Source organism: Drosophila eugracilis, unplaced genomic scaffold (genome assembly GCF_018153835.1).
Source record: "Drosophila eugracilis isolate 14026-0451.02 unplaced genomic scaffold, ASM1815383v1 contig_1197, whole genome shotgun sequence".
In the NCBI taxonomy this organism is placed as follows: Eukaryota; Metazoa; Arthropoda; class Insecta; order Diptera; family Drosophilidae; genus Drosophila; species Drosophila eugracilis.
Genome location: NW_024571981.1, coordinates 306,945 through 323,283, shown reverse-complemented (window position 1 = coordinate 323,283; position 16,339 = coordinate 306,945). Strand labels below are relative to the sequence as shown.

Here is a 16,339-nt window from a genome sequence, read left to right as displayed (position 1 = left end):
GGCTGCACTGATTTGCTGGGCAAATCCAAAATGAAAAGTGAAATTAAATCAGTTTCCCAGACATGCAACTCTCAGTTTTTTCTCTTGTCTTGTTTTTTTCCCTGCAGATAATTACGAAATTTGTTTTTGAGATCTTTTTCATGTGCGGTTTTTGCTGCGGTGTTGATGGATCTTGCTGTTCTAGTTACAAAAACCAACCCGATCTTAAAGGTCTTCGGGTTAGATGAGTTAAAACACCTGTGAACATATATTTGATTTCCAAAAGAAATTCTGTTGAAATTTTGCGGCAGTATCAGCAATTATATGTGATATCAGAGGCACGACATCTTTGATAAGGTTCAGTTGGGTAAGTCAATAGGGATTAATTTGATAACTTTATATTCTGTTTGACATTGAACAATTATTTATTTAATTTAAATTGCAATTTATATTACTAACAATTTTAATTTGAATTGCTTTTGGATTTAATTTTAATTTATTTTGGGATGGCTTAACTGTCAACTTAAAACCTTTTTTTATATATTTAATGTCTTAAACATTTCGTTACTCCACTGTCAAATTCCCCGAAAACATTTCCCCAATGCAAGAATAACAAATGACTAAAACCAAAATAATAGTTTTACTCATCTGACCCTTATTATCCTCTCTTTTTCTTTGCTTCGAGTTCCCCAGCCACTTTGGCAGCAATTAGAGCAGCTATCATTGTAAAGTATTTCCGCTCATTTCTTTTAAACGCAAACAGCAGTGATCCAACCAAGTTTTCAGTTTTGGGAGGTTTTGGGTTGAGTTTAGGCCATAAAAGGTCAATTTCACAGCTGAACAAACGTGTTTTTCTCCCAGTTTATTCCACTTTAATGCCGTCTTTATATTTTTTTGCCACGTTTTTTGTAACCAGATTGAGTGCATTTACGGTATTTCATCGAACGGGATTGATTTAAACGTTGACAAGGTCAATGATAGCTTTTAAGATACTCCAGTCAGATGTGAAAATATTTAATCAATGGTGAAATGGAGCACGTTTCTTTTGTTTTCGCCCTAAGTAAATACCAAGCAGCTGTTTAAGTAATTAAAGGTGACGTTTCGGCTATTACACAGTCCAAAATGGGAGGGTTTACTAGCCGAGATACAAACTTATTGGTAACTCACAACAACAACATTATTGGATGAATAAAACCATTGAAAATAACTAAAAAGGTTTATTAGAGTAATTATTAAACTCATGATAAATTTTGTTTAACACTTCCTTAAATACACATTTAAAGTTCAAATAATTTATTTTTTTTTTGTGTAATCGTAGAGCACTCCCCCTGTAAAAAAGCTCTCTGAATTCCAGTTCTCTCACTTATCAACAAAAAAATTTCGTTTGTGTTTCGTTTGATGATAAGAGGGCAACAACGAAATAACAAATCGACACAAATATGTCGGCCTCAGCTGAAATTCGCCACCTTTCAGCTAGAATTATTATTAACAATTTCATTTAAATACCTGAAGTTAGCTACGCTTGCGGCAAATAAGTGCACTATTTACTAGCAATTTGTATGCAAATAATTGCAGAAATCTTTACCAACTTGCAGAACACCGAGCGGCAAAATGTTTAACCAAGCGAAAAATGTAAAAATATTTAAGTTTAACAACAATTGTGGTAAGCGCGTGCTGGAGGCGAGCGACAAAATGCAACTGAAGCTGAAAAACCGAGCGGCGAATGGAAAAGTCTGTTGGCAGATGGAAAAACTATTGTTCAATTACCAAAGCGAGACGGAAAATGGAGTAGTTTGAGTGTTGCAATCGTATGGATTTTTTGGTTTTGTAGCCGGTATATATGATGGCATTTTAAACGAATTTTCGAGCGACTGGGAATCTGGGAAGCTCTAAATCTTCATCTCCAAGAGCGAGGTGAAAGGCAAAAGCAACCGCATCCAAAGGCAAAAGGCTTTTGTGCAATTAATTGGCACAATAAAAAAAAGTCGGCTATATGCATTGTACTTGCCCAAATTGTTTCGGTCTTGCCGGCGAAGACCTCATTTTCCCATGGCATTTGACGGGCGGATGGTGCATTATAAATTTTTCGGTGTTCGGTCTTGCGGAAAGTCTTAGTTTTCCTCGGTTCACTCAACGTGCAACCACAGGCCGTACTTATTGTTAAAAAAAATATTAAACGAATGGAATGCACTTTTCTCAGCAATTCGACGTCCTGTAAGTTTTTTTGCAGAAGGCACTTTTTAAAAATTTAAATTTCCCGCAACTATTGCTTATCGATTATTATATATATCGCTAATTGGGTTGGTGTTCGAAAGTTGGCCAGTGTTGGCTATCACATTTAAATTAATTATGTATTCCCAATTTTTTTTAGATGAATTTAAAAAATCGTTTTTGAACAAAAGCCTACAATTTTCAAGCTAAGGTATATATATATATATATATATATTTGTTTTAATACAATAGTTTTGAGTTAACCGGAATAAAACTAAAACAAATAAAACCATATCCATCATAGAGAAAAAAAGCTATATCTAACGGGAAAATGGCTACAATAGTAACTGCTCCATCCGATAGCTTATCGATAAGCCTTCTGCGGTACAACCCTGTTGCGAGTATTACTTGCAATTCTGCAAAATCAAACGAGACAGACGGCTTTGTGTTTTTTGTTGCTGCTTTTGTCGAGGAAATAAAATTACACGTAAAACTGTAGGAAATAGGTGATATTTGCCCTCGAACACAGAGTGACTAAAAACCCCAGAGGTGAGCACTTCTATAAGTCAGCGTCATTTGATTGTTTTTGACTCCAGTCTTGCTCTCGGTAGCCGCATAAAATGGATCGTCTGCTACGTCTTGGAGGCGCTATGCCACAAGCTGCACCGCCCACAGATGCGCCCGTCGTGGATACCGCCGAGCAGGTGTACATTTCGTCCTTGGCCCTCCTGAAGATGCTCAAGCACGGACGGGCCGGTGTTCCCATGGAGGTGATGGGTCTGATGCTGGGCGAGTTCGTTGACGACTATACGGTGCAGGTCATCGATGTCTTCGCCATGCCTCAAACGGGCACGGGTGTCTCCGTTGAGGCGGTGGATCCCGTCTTCCAGGCTAAAATGTTGGACATGTTGAAGCAGACGGGTCGGCCTGAAATGGTCGTCGGATGGTATCACTCGCATCCTGGTTTCGGATGCTGGCTTTCTGGTGTAGATATCAATACGCAACAATCCTTCGAGGCGCTTTCGGAACGAGCCGTTGCCGTCGTCGTCGATCCGATTCAGTCCGTCAAGGGCAAGGTAGTCATCGATGCCTTCCGACTGATCAATCCCAATATGTTGGTCCTTGGACAGGAGCCGCGGCAGACCACCTCCAATCTAGGTCACCTGCAAAAGCCCTCAGTGCAGGCCCTGATCCATGGGTTAAATCGCCACTACTACTCGATCAGCATAAACTACCGCAAAAACGAGCTGGAGCAGAAAATGCTCCTCAATCTGCACAAAAAGTCTTGGAAGGACGGCCTCACGTTGTCCGACTACAACGAGCACTGTTCTATCAATGAGGACACCGTGGCCGAGATGCTTGATCTGGCTAAGAATTACAACAAGGTGAGTTAATGAATTTGGATGATGATTCATTCTGTTTTATTGAGTGAGGTAGCTAAAATCAAAGTAGGAATTTTTAATATTTAAAAAAATTATTGATCGCTCTTAATCAAATATTTTGCGTTCAAAGTTAATTATATTTGTCTTTGCATTCTTGCAGTCTCTGGAGGACGAAGAGAAAATGACGCCCGAACAGCTGGCGATCAAGAATGTGGGTAAACAGGACCCCAAGCGGCATTTGGAAGAGAAGGTGGACAAGGTTATGCAGAACAATATTGTGCAGTGCCTGGGCGCCATGCTGGACACTATAGTCTTTAAGTGAATTTTTGCATTTTCTCTCCTCAATCAACCTCCCCTTTCATCCCACAAACTGCTAAGCTAATCGTATTAACAGATAAAAACAGCTTTTGTTTAGAGCAAAGTTTTACACAAAGTGACCTTTTGGTTTGTAATGGTTTTATGGGCAAAGAAATATGAGTTCGTATTCTAATCTTGGGATAGTATGAATCGGATTACTGATAGATGATTTTATAAAAAACGCTTGTAATTCGTGACACCGGAACGCGGCAAAGCCTCTAAATAAAAACATGTGGGTTTTAACAATAAAGATATGGTCACACAAAAGCGCAAATTTCTTAAAAAAAGGAAACTTCTGAAAGACGTCACCTTATTAATATGAAGAAAAACAGCCAAATATTTTGGATTAACTGCATGTTGCTATTGATAAGCAGTGTAGAAGGTGACTCAGACGCTAATCTGAAAATCATGGATCAGATGCTTAGTGGCATCGATGATAAGGGCAAGCCGTGCCAGAATTTCTACAACTCCTCCCAAAAGAATCTTAAATGGGGTGAATCACCAATTGTAAATACACAGTTTCAAATTCTTTTTGATGGACTAAATGATGAAATCTTTAAAGAGCATAGCTTAGAGGAGAAAGTGCGTCGGTTCTACACAATTTGCCAGGGCTGGTCGAAAGCAGCACGTCCTGTAAAGTACTTTGAGCTGGTGCCGCCTGGTGAGAACCTATCGTGGCCCCATCTCACACCCGATGGAAGTGAATGGCCCAAAGAAAAGTTCAATTGGATAGAGACCCTGGCAAGACTTCGTAGGTATGGCATGAATGACGTTATGTTGGGCATGAATGTAAGACTAGATAAGGACACTAGTCAGCACGTTGTGGTTTTTGAAAAAAAGTATGATTTTAAATTCCGCTTCTTGGAATCATTACTTCGTCTTGGCCTATCTCCGAAATTGGTAATGGAGTTATCGCCTCTGGATACTGCGCTTCAAAAAATGGTTATATCAGATACAAAGTGGGAAAATTTGGCAAAGAGTGATACAAATCGATTCAGTCTACGAAATCTGGATTCGGCTGGTTTGTCCCTGAGCAAATACCTCGAGATCGTCTTTGGTCACCAATTCCCACCGGATTTTAAAGTGCAGGTGGAGAGTCTACACTACTTGTTGTATCTGCATGAATTAATGGAAACCGTCGATAGCCAGATCGTGGCCAATTATCTTATGGCACGCTTCCACTTTTTCACAATTTTCACGCTGGGCAAATCAAGTTATGGTGGGACCAAATCTTGCGTGAATGCCATGCGCTTTTGCTTGGAATTCGCTAGCAATCTACTATACGAGGAGCGCATTCTGGGACGCAAAAGGTTACGAAGCCACCAGAACCAGGTCGGAAAGGTCTTTGAAGCCATGCGCAACCAGCTTACCATCAGGGTGGAACGGAACTCGCTAAACTTGACGACCTTTGAAATTACGTCCCTCCAGAAGTGGCTGAAAACCTTGACTCTGAGTATTGGAAACATACCGGGAAAAGCCGGGCATCGCCGTTTCGTAACCGATTTTTATAAGGAACTTGAATTTGATGCCGACGAGGATTTTGAGACAGCCCATCTGAAAGTTTTGGAGCTGCGAACGCGTGCCGAGCTGAGTCTACTAGACCAACCAGTGACTAAGGGTAGGCGGTATATTTTCCATTCTTATCCCATCTCAAATTATTTTTTTGGAACCGAAATCGAGGATAAGGGAAATGTTATTTATTTGTCTTATGACCTTTTGGCTGATCCTTCTTATGATCCCGACAGCCACGATATCTTTAAAATAATTCCCCTGGGAATCCGCTTTGGAATTAATATACTAACAGGTTTGATTGCACTAAAATGTAAAGACCACGACGCCAATTTGCTTAACTTATTTGATGATAACCAGATTATCACCGCAGGGCCCATGTGTTCAAACTTATGGGTTCAAGATAGGTCGCATGGAATTCGCGAGCAGTACCTCCTAGTCCTTAATTTGGCTCACGAAGCTTACTTCGCAGAGGGCTCAAAATTTAGCCAAAGGCAGCCGAACTTTACCACAATGTCCCTAAGGGAGTTGTTCTTCTTCAGGTTTGGGCAGAGCATTTTCGGCAAATATCTGTATTCCGAAAGTGATTTCGTTAAAGGAGGTCCACCCACTAATTCTGTAACAATGCTACCTGCCTTTGTCCAGGCTTTTAATTGTCAAGATCCCATTCCATTCGGATAGAGATTAAGAAAGTTGTGGTCAAGCACAGATGTTCTCAAAGAAGGAAAGTCCAACACAATTATCTTATCTACCTCATTAAACACAGGGATACAATAGCATAGGAACAAAATACGAATTAAGGGATGGTTTTATATATTACCTAAACATTGTTCTGAGTACTGATTTAAGTAATAAAGTTTTAACTGACGTCACTCAAAAGAAGACTACTTTTAGAAAAAAAAATTATTCGATTTTATTTGAACATTATTTATTACTTATCAGTAAAAATAGATAGATATATCTAAGCACTAAGCGGCGGCAGCTGCTGGTGTGGGTTTTCGTTTCTCCACCTTCATTTCTCCTCCTATGTAAGACAGCTGTGGGTTGGCATTTTTGCCGCCACTGTTTTTCCAAATTAAGATGGCGGACATGGGAGTTTAGGCCCTCTCGCCTCGGATGCGTCTGGCCAGCTGGATATCCTTAGGCATGATGGTAACACGCTTGGCATGAATAGCGCACAGATTGGTGTCCTCGAAAAGACCGACCAGATACGCCTCGCTGGCCTCCTATAAATTGCGCATTAAAAGTAAGTTTTATAATTACATGACCATGTGAAAGAGTTGGGGGAAGTGGTGCTCCGCGCATTACCTGTAGGGCTCCAATAGCCGCCGACTGGAAACGCAGATCGGTCTTGAAATCTTGAGCAATCTCTCGCACTAGACGCTGGAAGGGCAACTTGCGGATGAGGAGCTCCGTGGACTTCTGGTAGCGACGGATTTCACGTAGGGCCACAGTTCCAGGACGGTAGCGATGTGGTTTCTTGACGCCTCCAGTCGAAGGAGCCGATTTACGGGCAGCCTTGGTGGCCAACTGTTTGCGGGGCGCCTTGCCACCGGTCGATTTACGGGCAGTTTGCTTGGTACGAGCCATATTTTAATTAGTTAAGCGTTCTTGTTCGATTTACAACGAAATTGTCGACCTAGACTGTACGAAATTGTCGAATGAATGACACAAGGGAGGAGGGATGGGGACTACGCGCAGTTAATGGGGTGTGACCGTATTCTGGATTTAATGAAGGGTATTCCACACTTGGTAAACTATTTTTACTTCCACTTTGGAAAATGGATTCAAAATATCGAATCAATTTTGTTCACGATTCTTGCTGGACTGTTGGCCATGTGAGTAATGGGAAATTTATTTGATTTTAAAATTAATAATATGGTGTATCGAATATTTTTGGTCTATCGCCAGTATTATTATTCACAACAAGATTAAAGATATGCCCTCGAAAGCCAAAACGATTAAAGTTCTAAGAGTTGAATTTGTGTGAAGTTTTCAAAGAAATGACTGAAATTTAACTACTTAGCAGTTGAATCGTTAACAATTCTCAAATAAATAAACGATAACAAAAGATCTTCCCACCTTTAAACAGAAGTTTAAAACATAGCGGGATTTTTCACTATCAATTCATAGTAAAATAAAGCTAAACACTTTAAATCCAACTGCGAGTTTGAAATGGGGGACCACAGAATTCTGATATTCCAGACAAATACGCTCATCGCGAATTGCGAATAACTGTGGGCCCCCGCTTTGACGTGGAGAAATATTTGAAGGAATGTTCTATACCATATAGGCAGCATAGACTACTAAACCGTCCATATTCCCTTACCACTTGCATTCCACCTATCCAGGAAGATGGACATGACATGAATAGATAAATTTAAGTTTAGAAATTCCAGATACCCCGATTTGTAAACCATATCTACGAGAAGCTATTTGAAGAAGCGCCAAATGTAAACCCATTTTTCGTTTGATTGAAATCATGTTATGATTTAAATACATTTATACTGAGAATCTTAAAATAGAAAAGCAAAAGTTTTGGTATTTACAAGCCTGTTGCTATAGCATTGCACATAGCCTGGGGTCAAATACTTTCGTCTGGCGTTTAAAACATTTGCAGGCACTTTTCCACAACTATATACAGCCTAAGATTACGTCTAAGACTAGATACAGCATTACACGATATCCAGGTCCGATTCTGACACCTCCTCGTCAAGCAGCTTTCTTTTGTCTGTGGACTTGACTGTAGCATCGCTCAAATTGGCAAGTGGACGCACCTTGCCCAGATTAACAACCGGGCTCTGCGTGTAGAGATAGATGGCGTACGAAACAACCGCAATAGCCAGCGCGGTGTTCATATAGATGGGTATGGAGAAAAGGAAATAACATAGAACTGCTGTGAAGAGCAGTTCCAAGGCGCTGGCAAAGGTCTTCAGAATAGAGTTCATGTACTTCAGAAAGAAACTGGTGACAATGCCAATGGCCGCATTGTTCACAATTATGATTAGCACGCTAAAACGCATGATGCTACCCAGATTTTGCGGACTGAAAGCATCTATCAGCTCGCCGCGCAGCAGGAGGATTACAGCATTGCAGACAATCGAGTCTAGGTACATGAAAACATTCTGAACAAAAATATTTACATCGGCGCCTTTGTCTTTCAGCAAATATTCGTTGTATACGCCAGCCAGGCAAGAGCAAATGGTCTGGGCCAAAATAAAAACGGCACTCAAGCTGAAGTCAAAGCCGGACATGTTCTTCCCGTGAACCTGCTTGTCAATTGATGTATGATTAAGTAATTGCTGTTGTTGAATAGCTGCGGACTCGCTATCATCATTGGTATCACTGTAGAAACTGCCAAAATCGACCTGCTTCATCATACAGCCCAGGGTCAGCAATATGAGGGAGATCCATTGCCTTTGCGATAGATACTTCTTGAAGATAATTTGAAACAGTATACCCGTGACAACGACACGCAGCTGAAGAAGTAGGTAGTAGGTGGTGGGGTCAAAGGTTGCCAAGTTGACAAAGGCCAAGTTGTTGTACAAGCAGTAGAGGAAGGCAGGTACCATATACAGGGCCAGGACATTGCGATCCTTGTGTACATCACGCACCAGGGAGCGTAGATTATTGCTGAAAATATAATCGCAGGATAATGGGTGGGAAGTGGCAGTATCTATGTAGTTATACTAACTCTCTGCAGTACAGGCAGGTGGAAACTATCAGTTTGAAGACCTCGGTGAGTAGCACAACCGTAACTGTATTATATCCGTAGGAATTGTTTGACTCTTGCGATGCTGTGACAAATATGCCTGCAAAATAACGAAATTAGGGTGGAGCCTTGTCTTAGAAACATGTCAAAAGAAGGGAATTACGCACCCTGCCCTATAAATAGGGACATGTACAGCAGGAAGATCACAAATGTGAGCTTGGTGGGGAACAATTCACGCCAATTAGTCGACATCTCCGTGATCTCCAAATTGCCAGCGTTGCGTTGCTAATGAGAGAACCAAAACTAACTTCACCCACTCTTCAAATCGCGGCTCTGGCCTCCTAAAGCTGTTATCAGTTCCACCCGTTCGTGACAAGTTTGCCTTTTTCTTGTTTCTATGGGAAATAAATTTCTTTCAGTCGTTTTTATCTTATAAACAAAAGTGTATTTTTTATCGCAAAGCCGTACAGCTGATTTGGAGCCCGATAGACGCAGACAAATAACTCCTCGTGGCATCGATATTTCGTGTTATTGTGTTAAACAGCTGACTCGGCAGTGTTGTGAAACGCTGTGTACTACTGCAGCCGACTTCACGTCGTTGGGTCTTTTCGCTAACAATTCGTCAACATGGCAAATCGCGCTAATCGTCATGCCGCCCGCACTGAGGAGTCGGATAACACTATTAACTATGTACAATGCGATGGTCTGGTGAGTAGTCCTTCTTTCCAGAAGATCTGGTCACGAATAACCCGTGAAAGCCGGTCAAGAAGCGGCAAGCGATGATGCCACGCGCTGGCTCAAAAATTTGCCTGGTATTTATGTGTGTGTGCGAGGACATGGGCGTTGTCTTATCGGTAACAGGGGTCGTTATATGTACATGGGTTGAAACAAAATCAAAATCTTGTACTTTTTCACTATTCAATTATAAGTTTCTGTTTATATTCTAACATTAAAAATAATAATATATACCAGCGAATTAAAAAAAAACCCCTGTCCCCGTACAAATGCAAAACAAAAGCAAAAGGCATCTGTCGTTAAATGGATTTGACAAATATTAAATGTAATTCCTTTCCGCAGGCCGTCATGAAGATGGTGAAACATTGCCATGAGGAGTCGAGCAACATGGACCTTGCCCAGGGCGCCCTGCTCGGTCTGGTAGTAGACAAGTGTCTGGAGATTACTAACTGCTTTCCTTTCCCCAAGAGTGGCGATGAGACCATGGACGAAGAAATGTACCAGCTGACTGTGATGCGTCGCCTGCGACGCGTTAACGTAGACCATCTCCATGTGGGCTGGTACCAGAGCTCCGACGTGGGCAATAGCCTGTCGCTGGCTCTACTAGAATCGCAGTATCACTACCAGACTAGCATTGAAGAGTCCGTCGTGGTGGTCTACGATACGCAGAAGTCCTCACGTGGATTCCTCTGCCTGAAGGCCTATCGCCTCACACCTCAGGCTATCCAGATGTATAAGGATGGCGACTTCACGCCCGAGGCATTCCGTACATTGAAGGTTGGCTATGAGAGCCTCTTCGCCGAAATCCCCATCGTAATTAAGAACTCGCCGCTGACCAACATCATGATGAGCGAGCTGAACGAGCTTCTGCCAGAGGATAAGGGTCATAACTTCCTGGACCTTGGCACTGCCTCGGTGCTTGAGAACCAAATGCGCAGCCTTATTGAGCGCGTCGACGAGCTTTACCAGGAGGCGGTGCGTTACAACAAGTACCAGCAAGTAGTCTTCAAGCAGGATACGGTAAGAAAACTAAAAAAATATTTAAATTTTTTATAGAGATAAGGGCGTTATTTTTAAAAAAGTTGAAAATAACTTAAAATTATAAAACTTTAGTTTGTAAATAACTTAAAATTGTTTAAATCGGTTGTATTGGCTGGACTTAACATAAAAATTGTACATTACATTACGGTCATTTAAATTTTAACATAAAATAATTTTAAAGATAGTTTCAAATTTAATATTGATTTAAATAGTTTAATTGGCTTGAAGTTTTTTTTCAATGTATTTTAAATCATAATGTAAACAAGACTTTCTCTATCATTTATAAACAGCTGAGTTTACATATTCTAATTATAAATTTCTATAATTGTTTTGTAGGAGAAGCACCGTGCGTTGGCTAAGTTGGCCGCCGAGAACGCGGTTCGTACTTCAAAGGGTGAGCCAACAGTAGCCGAGGAGGAGGTGATCAAGCAATTCCGCCCCATGCCCGTGCCTGCTCGACTGACGGCAACCATTACCTCTGGCCAGATCAACACGCACGCCCAGCACATCGCCCAATTCTGTTCTCAATCGCTAGCCAAGCTCTTTATCACCGAGTCCCTGCAGAACGCCAAGGAAGCCAAGGAAATCAAGTAGACTAGCTTATGTTAAACGTTTTTTTAATCTGAGGCAACAAAATCTATAATTTACAAACATAGCATCTGCGCATACTGATGTCAAAAATAAACGAAAACAGCATTAAGTGTGCTTGGAAGCGAAACACCAGCTGACTGTTCTCTTTATTGCATTTTCCATGAGCTGAAACAATTTTCCTTATAAACCGCCCCCAAAAATAAAACCACCACCCAGGGTGGCCGGTTTCGATTTTGCGCACACCAACTGTTTGGTTTCAGTTATTCGTCAGACTTTCCGGGGGAGTGTTGCAGCCGCTGACGACATCAACGCATTTCTCACACACGGCAGCCAGCTGCTTATCCTTTGGTTTGTCTTTTTTTGCTTCGCGTTTTTCTAACCCGCTTTGAATTAGTCTTAAACGAATTACTAACCCAATGGCAAAATGCTGTCTTACGACCTCAATGAACGCTTGCTGACTGCGGTTCAAAGTGGTGATTTTGAGCAGGCTCTGGGATGTATAATGCAAGGAGCCCAGGCCTCTTATGTATCGCCCACTTGCGGACGCACAGCCGTGGGCACAGCGGCCATTCTGGGAGACGCAGAGCTCCTAGAGCTATTGGTACAATCCTGCGAGGAGCCCGAGTTGGATGTCTTCCATCATTGTGAGTTTTCCACTGGCTCAGAAAATCTAATAATTAAAACCCTTCCGGATAATTTAATTAAATAACAGTTACATTTGGAGAGTAAATTAAGTGCAATTGTAGTGATTAAGAATTTATAAATGAAGTAGAAAATAAATTTAAGAAATCTAAAATATATATCTTTAATAACCAGGAAGTTTTCCGTCAGGTAAACAACAGCTGGCTGAGAGAAAATCGATGAACAATAAAAAAAAGAGCTAGCATCAAGTAATTTTTAAATAAAAAATAAAGGTAAAACTAAATTTTTAAATTATTAAAGAGCGAGGAGACTAGTTTTTCATTAGTAAATTTCTTTTATTTTTATATTTTTTAAAATTATTAATTTGGTTAGTAATTTTAATTTTTATTATAAACATTTCTTTTTGTGTAACTGCTGACCCATATTGACCGAAAACACACCTCTTTTTGAGGCTGTCCGACATAATGCAAGTACAGAGAAACGAAAGAGTAGAAGGCCGAGAGCTGAAAACCGGTTATCGGTATAGTTAGGTGATAACAGAGGTAGCTTAAGAGTTCTAGCCCAACGACAGTAGACCGTGTGAGTTCTATGTGGCATGTATCGAAAACTCTATTAATAATGTATTTAATTCAATATAATAATAAAAACCATTTTTTAAACAATCTAATAATCGTTAAAAATTTGTCTAAAATTCTAGCTCACACGGATAGTCTGGAGATCGAGCGGACTCCCGAAGGTATGGAGAAACTGGAGTGGGTGGATGAGTTTGAAAATTGTTCTGAAAATGGAGGCGGAGGCGGTGGAGAAGACAGCCAGTTATATCAGTATTACGCTAAAACCTTCGAGAATACCGGAGAGTTTTTGTCCCAGTGCTGTGCTTCTTGTCGGGAACAGGATCCCCACCAGTACGATGCGGAGTTGGCTACACCCTTGCACTATGCCGCCTATTGGGGGCACGAGGAATGTGTACGTATACTGCTAGAGCATAGTGCTCCCATCAATGTAGTCAACAGCGAGGGCTATGCTCCTCTCCATGTCGGATCGGGTTTCGCTGGGGTCACCAAGCTGCTAATAAAGCACGGAGCTTTGGTGAATGCCAAAACACTGAGTGATGGCAAGACAGCCCTACATGTGGCGATCGAGAACAAGTCTACTGAATCCGCCAGGTTACTGCTCCAAACCAACATCAACATCAACGACACGGATGATGAGGGTGAAACTCCCTTAATGACGGCTATTGCTTGCAGTTTGATGGATCTGGCTAAGGACTTGGTAGAACGAGGTGCTCGCATCAATCTTCAGGATAAGCAAAATCACACGGCCTTGCAATATGCGGTTAGGGGTCGACATGGCCAAATGGCCAAGTTACTCTTGGAGCAAGGAGCTCGCCGACTGGCTTCTCAACATCTTCTGCACAGCGCCGTGGAGTGCAACGACCGGGAAATGGTGAAACTCTTGCTGCAATACGGCGAAAGTTTGTCGGTCCGTGATGGTGATAACTTCACGCCCGTCATGCTGGCCATCCACCTGCAGCGCCCTGAAATGCTGGATTACCTTCTAACCGTAGCGGAGGAGCATCGAAAATTGGGTCTATATTCCGATGTCCACGATGAAGGTCTGATCTTGTTCGCCGTGCAACAGATCATTTGTGTTAAGGAGTTTAGCAAAATCATTCGAGTATTGCTCTCAAAATTACCTAGCGCTCGTCAGGATTTATATGGATCCTGTGCTCCAACTATTGTTTGTGGCTTGATCTATTGCCAAACTCCATTGTCGAGGGCTATCAACCTACATCGCCTAGAGTTAGCTGAATTCCTCATCCACGAGGGCTGCAATCTGGCACAAATCTGCCGGGAGCATGTGGTTAACGAGTTGAGATCCAATTGCTCCCCAGCAAGATTGGCATTTGCGAGATTGCTTTGTAAGTTACTGATAAACATGCCTGTTAATTATATCTCTAATAATATATATATTAAATCCATAGGTAACGCTGGCTTCCAATTTCCTCATAAGCATCGAGCTCTGCCCAACGATTGGCAACCAGCCCGCAAGGAATTCGAGCGGGAAATGTCTTTGTTTGGTACTCAACCACGTTCCTTGCAATCCCTTGCTCGTCTGGAGATTCGTCAGAGTCTCCTAAAATCCCTCCGAACGCGGCCTGAGATGCAGCAAAAGTATCTTCCTACGCAGGAACGCTCATCGCTGGGCAGGATCGTAGATGAGTTTGCCATACCCGCCACACTGAAGCTCTACCTCAGCGAATTTTCCGAACTTCCCCAAGTGAGGGGAATGGAACCGGTTCAGATACCTCTTATAAGATGCACAGAATCTTGGGATTGATTTCGCTTTAGGGATTTATTCAGATTATATAGGTTTTATATGTATGGATATATGGTATTTAGCATATTGGTTTTGTATATTGGCGACGAGTGTGTAGGAAGGTTGTGTAAAGTATGTGTTAGGACTTTATAATACTTTCCATATTTCGGAAACACCAAAAATGATTAACACCTTCGTTACACGACTCTAATGTGATATTAATTTTCTTACGCATTTTAAATTTCAAACAGAATTTTCACACAAATTTCATACGTTTAAAAGTGTTTTCTGCGTGTACATCCTTTGGGGCACAGAGTTTTCATTCTTTGTCTAAATTACTTGCACATTTAATGTTTAGTAGGCATGTATATAGTCTATGTAAATGATTTAATGGTATATCAACTAGGTTATTTGACTACGCCATCGTTAAGATTACTTTTCCATAAACAATCGATCTCTCACACAATGTAAACTGAAGAAGGGACATATTCAATTTTTAAATTAGGATTTTACAACGACATTGAGTGCAATTTTATAGAAAAGTTGTTAACAGACTTAATAAACGAAATAAAAGTTTTAAAAGAAAACATTTTAGTGCTTAAAATATAAAAAATACATTTCTCTTGAACGGTAGGGGAATGACAAGCTCTTCTAGGGCTTTAATAGTAGCTTAAAGTCATCATTAGCGTTTTCCATGATGTACTCAAATGCAATTTTATCCTTTTTATCCTTGATCAGTTTGAGTGCCGGTTCCTTCTTCAGCAGAAAGCGACACACCTCCAAATGGCCCCTCATCGCTGCTCGGTGCAGAGCACTCTGTCCGCACTCGTCCTGCAGAAGAAGATTCGCCTTGTGATCTGCCAGTAGCTTTACAATTTCCAAGTGACCTAAAGATGTACAAATCTTTTAGCATTACATCAAAAGGGAATTAATGTGGTTGTAAGTACCCATCATAGCTGCGCGATGCAGGGAGGTGGCACCTGCCTTGGTAACAGCATTAACATCTGCCTTGCCTTCATCGAGAAGTAGCTTACAGATTGGCTCGTTGCCATTGCGGGCCGCATAATGCAAAGCCGTATAATCGCAGTCATCCCGAGCCATTGACTGGCCCTTCTTGATAAACTCCCTAACACGCTCCACCTCGTTATAAATTGCTATACAAGAAAGGAAAAATAGTTTCTTAGAGTCTATTCACTTTTACAGAATAAGTACTTTCTAACCTGCATTCCAGATGCCCCGATCAAAATCCATGTCGCTGAGCGTCTGTTGTGCCGGTTGAGTTTGCTTGTGGCACTTGCAGTTGTCAGCACTGTGGGGATCCATTTTGGCTTGCTGATAATTTCGAGAGTTTCGTTACAATATTGACTTCCTTGTCTTTCCTTGTGCCTTAGTTTCCAGTTGCCTGACGTTTGACGATGACAGTTTGAACTTGGTTCACAAATTAGACCTCACGCTGCATAGTCCAACAAATTTCGGCCTCACCGCAACTGCAGACAACCTTGTAGCTAAGCTGGGCCAACGTGTTTAGCATAACCATGGGTGGCACTGCCACCATAATACCATTGACGCAAGCTTTAACTCCGCTCTCGAAGCGCTTTGAAAGGGCTTGAACTTCCGCTTGATTCAGTCCAAAAATGGTGCAAGTATAATCGTGCAGAGATCCCTTGACAGTGATATAGGCGAAGTTTCCCTCCGACTGCAGAATGGGCACCGGAATGGTCACCACATTGGCCGGAACGGCGGCGGTGGCGGCGTTCAAGGATACAGCCGATGCCGCGGACACGACAGTCTGAGGTAGCTCGCTGTTGAGATTCTGAGGTTCCTTCAGCCCGGCCACGCCCTCACTCATAGTTTGTTCGTC

General features: G+C 41.7%; 8 protein-coding genes across 9 annotated transcripts; 4 read left to right on the top strand and 4 right to left on the bottom strand.

Annotated features, from left to right (window-relative positions):
* The first annotated feature begins 2,588 nt into the window (after window positions 1-2,588).
* Window positions 2,589-4,005, top strand: LOC108102574 (26S proteasome non-ATPase regulatory subunit 14). The gene is made up of 3 exons (XM_017207654.1): window positions 2,589-2,739; window positions 2,802-3,575; window positions 3,733-4,005. Exons 2-3 carry the CDS (start codon window positions 2,811-2,813, stop codon window positions 3,892-3,894), a joined length of 927 nt encoding a protein of 308 aa, XP_017063143.1. The 5' UTR covers window positions 2,589-2,739; window positions 2,802-2,810; the 3' UTR covers window positions 3,895-4,005.
* Window positions 4,006-4,108: 103 nt separating this feature from the next.
* On the top strand, window positions 4,109-6,320 carry LOC108102569. The gene has a single exon (XM_017207649.2). The coding sequence runs from the start codon at window positions 4,248-4,250 to the stop codon at window positions 6,117-6,119; it is 1,872 nt and encodes a 623-aa protein (XP_017063138.1). The 5' UTR covers window positions 4,109-4,247; the 3' UTR covers window positions 6,120-6,320.
* Window positions 6,321-6,326: 6 nt separating this feature from the next.
* On the bottom strand, window positions 6,327-7,110 carry LOC108102576 (histone H3.3A). Its single transcript, XM_017207657.2, has 2 exons — window positions 6,747-7,110; window positions 6,327-6,664 (listed from the first exon to the last, which is right to left on the bottom strand). Exons 1-2 carry the CDS (start codon window positions 7,026-7,028, stop codon window positions 6,536-6,538), a joined length of 411 nt encoding a protein of 136 aa, XP_017063146.1. The 5' UTR covers window positions 7,029-7,110; the 3' UTR covers window positions 6,327-6,535.
* An 813-nt stretch (window positions 7,111-7,923) lies between these two features.
* Window positions 7,924-9,694, bottom strand: LOC108102572 (UDP-galactose transporter senju). The gene is made up of 4 exons (XM_017207652.2): window positions 9,619-9,694; window positions 9,318-9,545; window positions 9,133-9,250; window positions 7,924-9,071 (listed from the first exon to the last, which is right to left on the bottom strand). Exons 2-4 carry the CDS (start codon window positions 9,400-9,402, stop codon window positions 8,114-8,116), a joined length of 1,161 nt encoding a protein of 386 aa, XP_017063141.1. The 5' UTR covers window positions 9,403-9,545; window positions 9,619-9,694; the 3' UTR covers window positions 7,924-8,113.
* A 31-nt stretch (window positions 9,695-9,725) lies between these two features.
* Window positions 9,726-11,649, top strand: LOC108102573 (eukaryotic translation initiation factor 3 subunit H). The gene is made up of 3 exons (XM_017207653.2): window positions 9,726-9,858; window positions 10,228-10,905; window positions 11,263-11,649. The coding sequence occupies exons 1-3, from the start codon at window positions 9,778-9,780 to the stop codon at window positions 11,518-11,520; spliced, it is 1,017 nt and encodes a 338-aa protein (XP_017063142.1). The 5' UTR covers window positions 9,726-9,777; the 3' UTR covers window positions 11,521-11,649.
* Window positions 11,650-11,756: 107 nt separating this feature from the next.
* Window positions 11,757-14,681, top strand: LOC108102570 (ankyrin repeat, PH and SEC7 domain containing protein secG). Of its 2 annotated transcripts, none has more exons than XM_017207651.2 (3): window positions 11,757-11,865; window positions 12,857-14,080; window positions 14,144-14,681. In XM_017207651.2, exons 2-3 carry the CDS (start codon window positions 12,898-12,900, stop codon window positions 14,497-14,499), a joined length of 1,539 nt encoding a protein of 512 aa, XP_017063140.2. In that variant the 5' UTR covers window positions 11,757-11,865; window positions 12,857-12,897; the 3' UTR covers window positions 14,500-14,681. The 2 variants fall into 2 exon arrangements, with proteins under 2 accessions (XP_017063140.2, XP_017063139.2); XM_017207650.2 differs by having other exon boundaries at window positions 11,757-12,161.
* Window positions 14,496-15,924, bottom strand: LOC108102575 (ankyrin repeat domain-containing protein 39). Its single transcript, XM_017207656.2, has 3 exons — window positions 15,699-15,924; window positions 15,426-15,632; window positions 14,496-15,365 (listed from the first exon to the last, which is right to left on the bottom strand). Exons 1-3 carry the CDS (start codon window positions 15,799-15,801, stop codon window positions 15,130-15,132), a joined length of 546 nt encoding a protein of 181 aa, XP_017063145.1. The 5' UTR covers window positions 15,802-15,924; the 3' UTR covers window positions 14,496-15,129.
* LOC108102577 lies at window positions 15,920-16,329 on the bottom strand. Its single transcript, XM_017207658.2, has one exon. The coding sequence runs from the start codon at window positions 16,325-16,327 to the stop codon at window positions 15,920-15,922; it is 408 nt and encodes a 135-aa protein (XP_017063147.2). The 5' UTR covers window positions 16,328-16,329.
* Window positions 16,330-16,339: the final 10 nt, after the last annotated feature.

Bases quoted from the DNA above. Each gene is read 5' to 3' on its own strand.
- LOC108102574 (XM_017207654.1), top strand. From the start codon at position 2,811: ATGGATCGTCTGCTACGTCTTGGAGGCGCTATGCCACAAGCTGCACCG. The intron at 3,576-3,732 runs GTGAGTTAATGA...GCATTCTTGCAG, and splicing joins TGGCTAAGAATTACAACAAG to TCTCTGGAGGACGAAGAGAA.
- LOC108102569 (XM_017207649.2), top strand. From the start codon at position 4,248: ATGAAGAAAAACAGCCAAATATTTTGGATTAACTGCATGTTGCTATTG.
- LOC108102576 (XM_017207657.2), bottom strand. From the start codon at position 7,028: ATGGCTCGTACCAAGCAAACTGCCCGTAAATCGACCGGTGGCAAGGCG. The intron at 6,665-6,746 runs GTAATGCGCGGA...CGCAATTTATAG, and splicing joins CGGCTATTGGAGCCCTACAG to GAGGCCAGCGAGGCGTATCT.
- LOC108102572 (XM_017207652.2), bottom strand. From the start codon at position 9,402: ATGTCGACTAATTGGCGTGAATTGTTCCCCACCAAGCTCACATTTGTG. The intron at 9,251-9,317 runs GTGCGTAATTCC...GTTATTTTGCAG, and splicing joins GTCCCTATTTATAGGGCAGG to GCATATTTGTCACAGCATCG. The intron at 9,072-9,132 runs GTTAGTATAACT...TTATATTTTCAG, and splicing joins ACCTGCCTGTACTGCAGAGA to CAATAATCTACGCTCCCTGG.
- LOC108102573 (XM_017207653.2), top strand. From the start codon at position 9,778: ATGGCAAATCGCGCTAATCGTCATGCCGCCCGCACTGAGGAGTCGGAT. The intron at 9,859-10,227 runs GTGAGTAGTCCT...TCCTTTCCGCAG, and splicing joins ATGTACAATGCGATGGTCTG to GCCGTCATGAAGATGGTGAA. The intron at 10,906-11,262 runs GTAAGAAAACTA...ATTGTTTTGTAG, and splicing joins TAGTCTTCAAGCAGGATACG to GAGAAGCACCGTGCGTTGGC.
- LOC108102570 (XM_017207650.2), top strand. From the start codon at position 11,942: ATGCTGTCTTACGACCTCAATGAACGCTTGCTGACTGCGGTTCAAAGT. The intron at 12,162-12,856 runs GTGAGTTTTCCA...CTAAAATTCTAG, and splicing joins GTTGGATGTCTTCCATCATT to CTCACACGGATAGTCTGGAG. The intron at 14,081-14,143 runs GTAAGTTACTGA...TTAAATCCATAG, and splicing joins GGCATTTGCGAGATTGCTTT to GTAACGCTGGCTTCCAATTT.
- LOC108102575 (XM_017207656.2), bottom strand. From the start codon at position 15,801: ATGGATCCCCACAGTGCTGACAACTGCAAGTGCCACAAGCAAACTCAA. The intron at 15,633-15,698 runs GTTAGAAAGTAC...TTTCTTGTATAG, and splicing joins TCGGGGCATCTGGAATGCAG to CAATTTATAACGAGGTGGAG. The intron at 15,366-15,425 runs GTACTTACAACC...GTACATCTTTAG, and splicing joins GCATCGCGCAGCTATGATGG to GTCACTTGGAAATTGTAAAG.
- LOC108102577 (XM_017207658.2), bottom strand. From the start codon at position 16,327: ATGAGTGAGGGCGTGGCCGGGCTGAAGGAACCTCAGAATCTCAACAGC.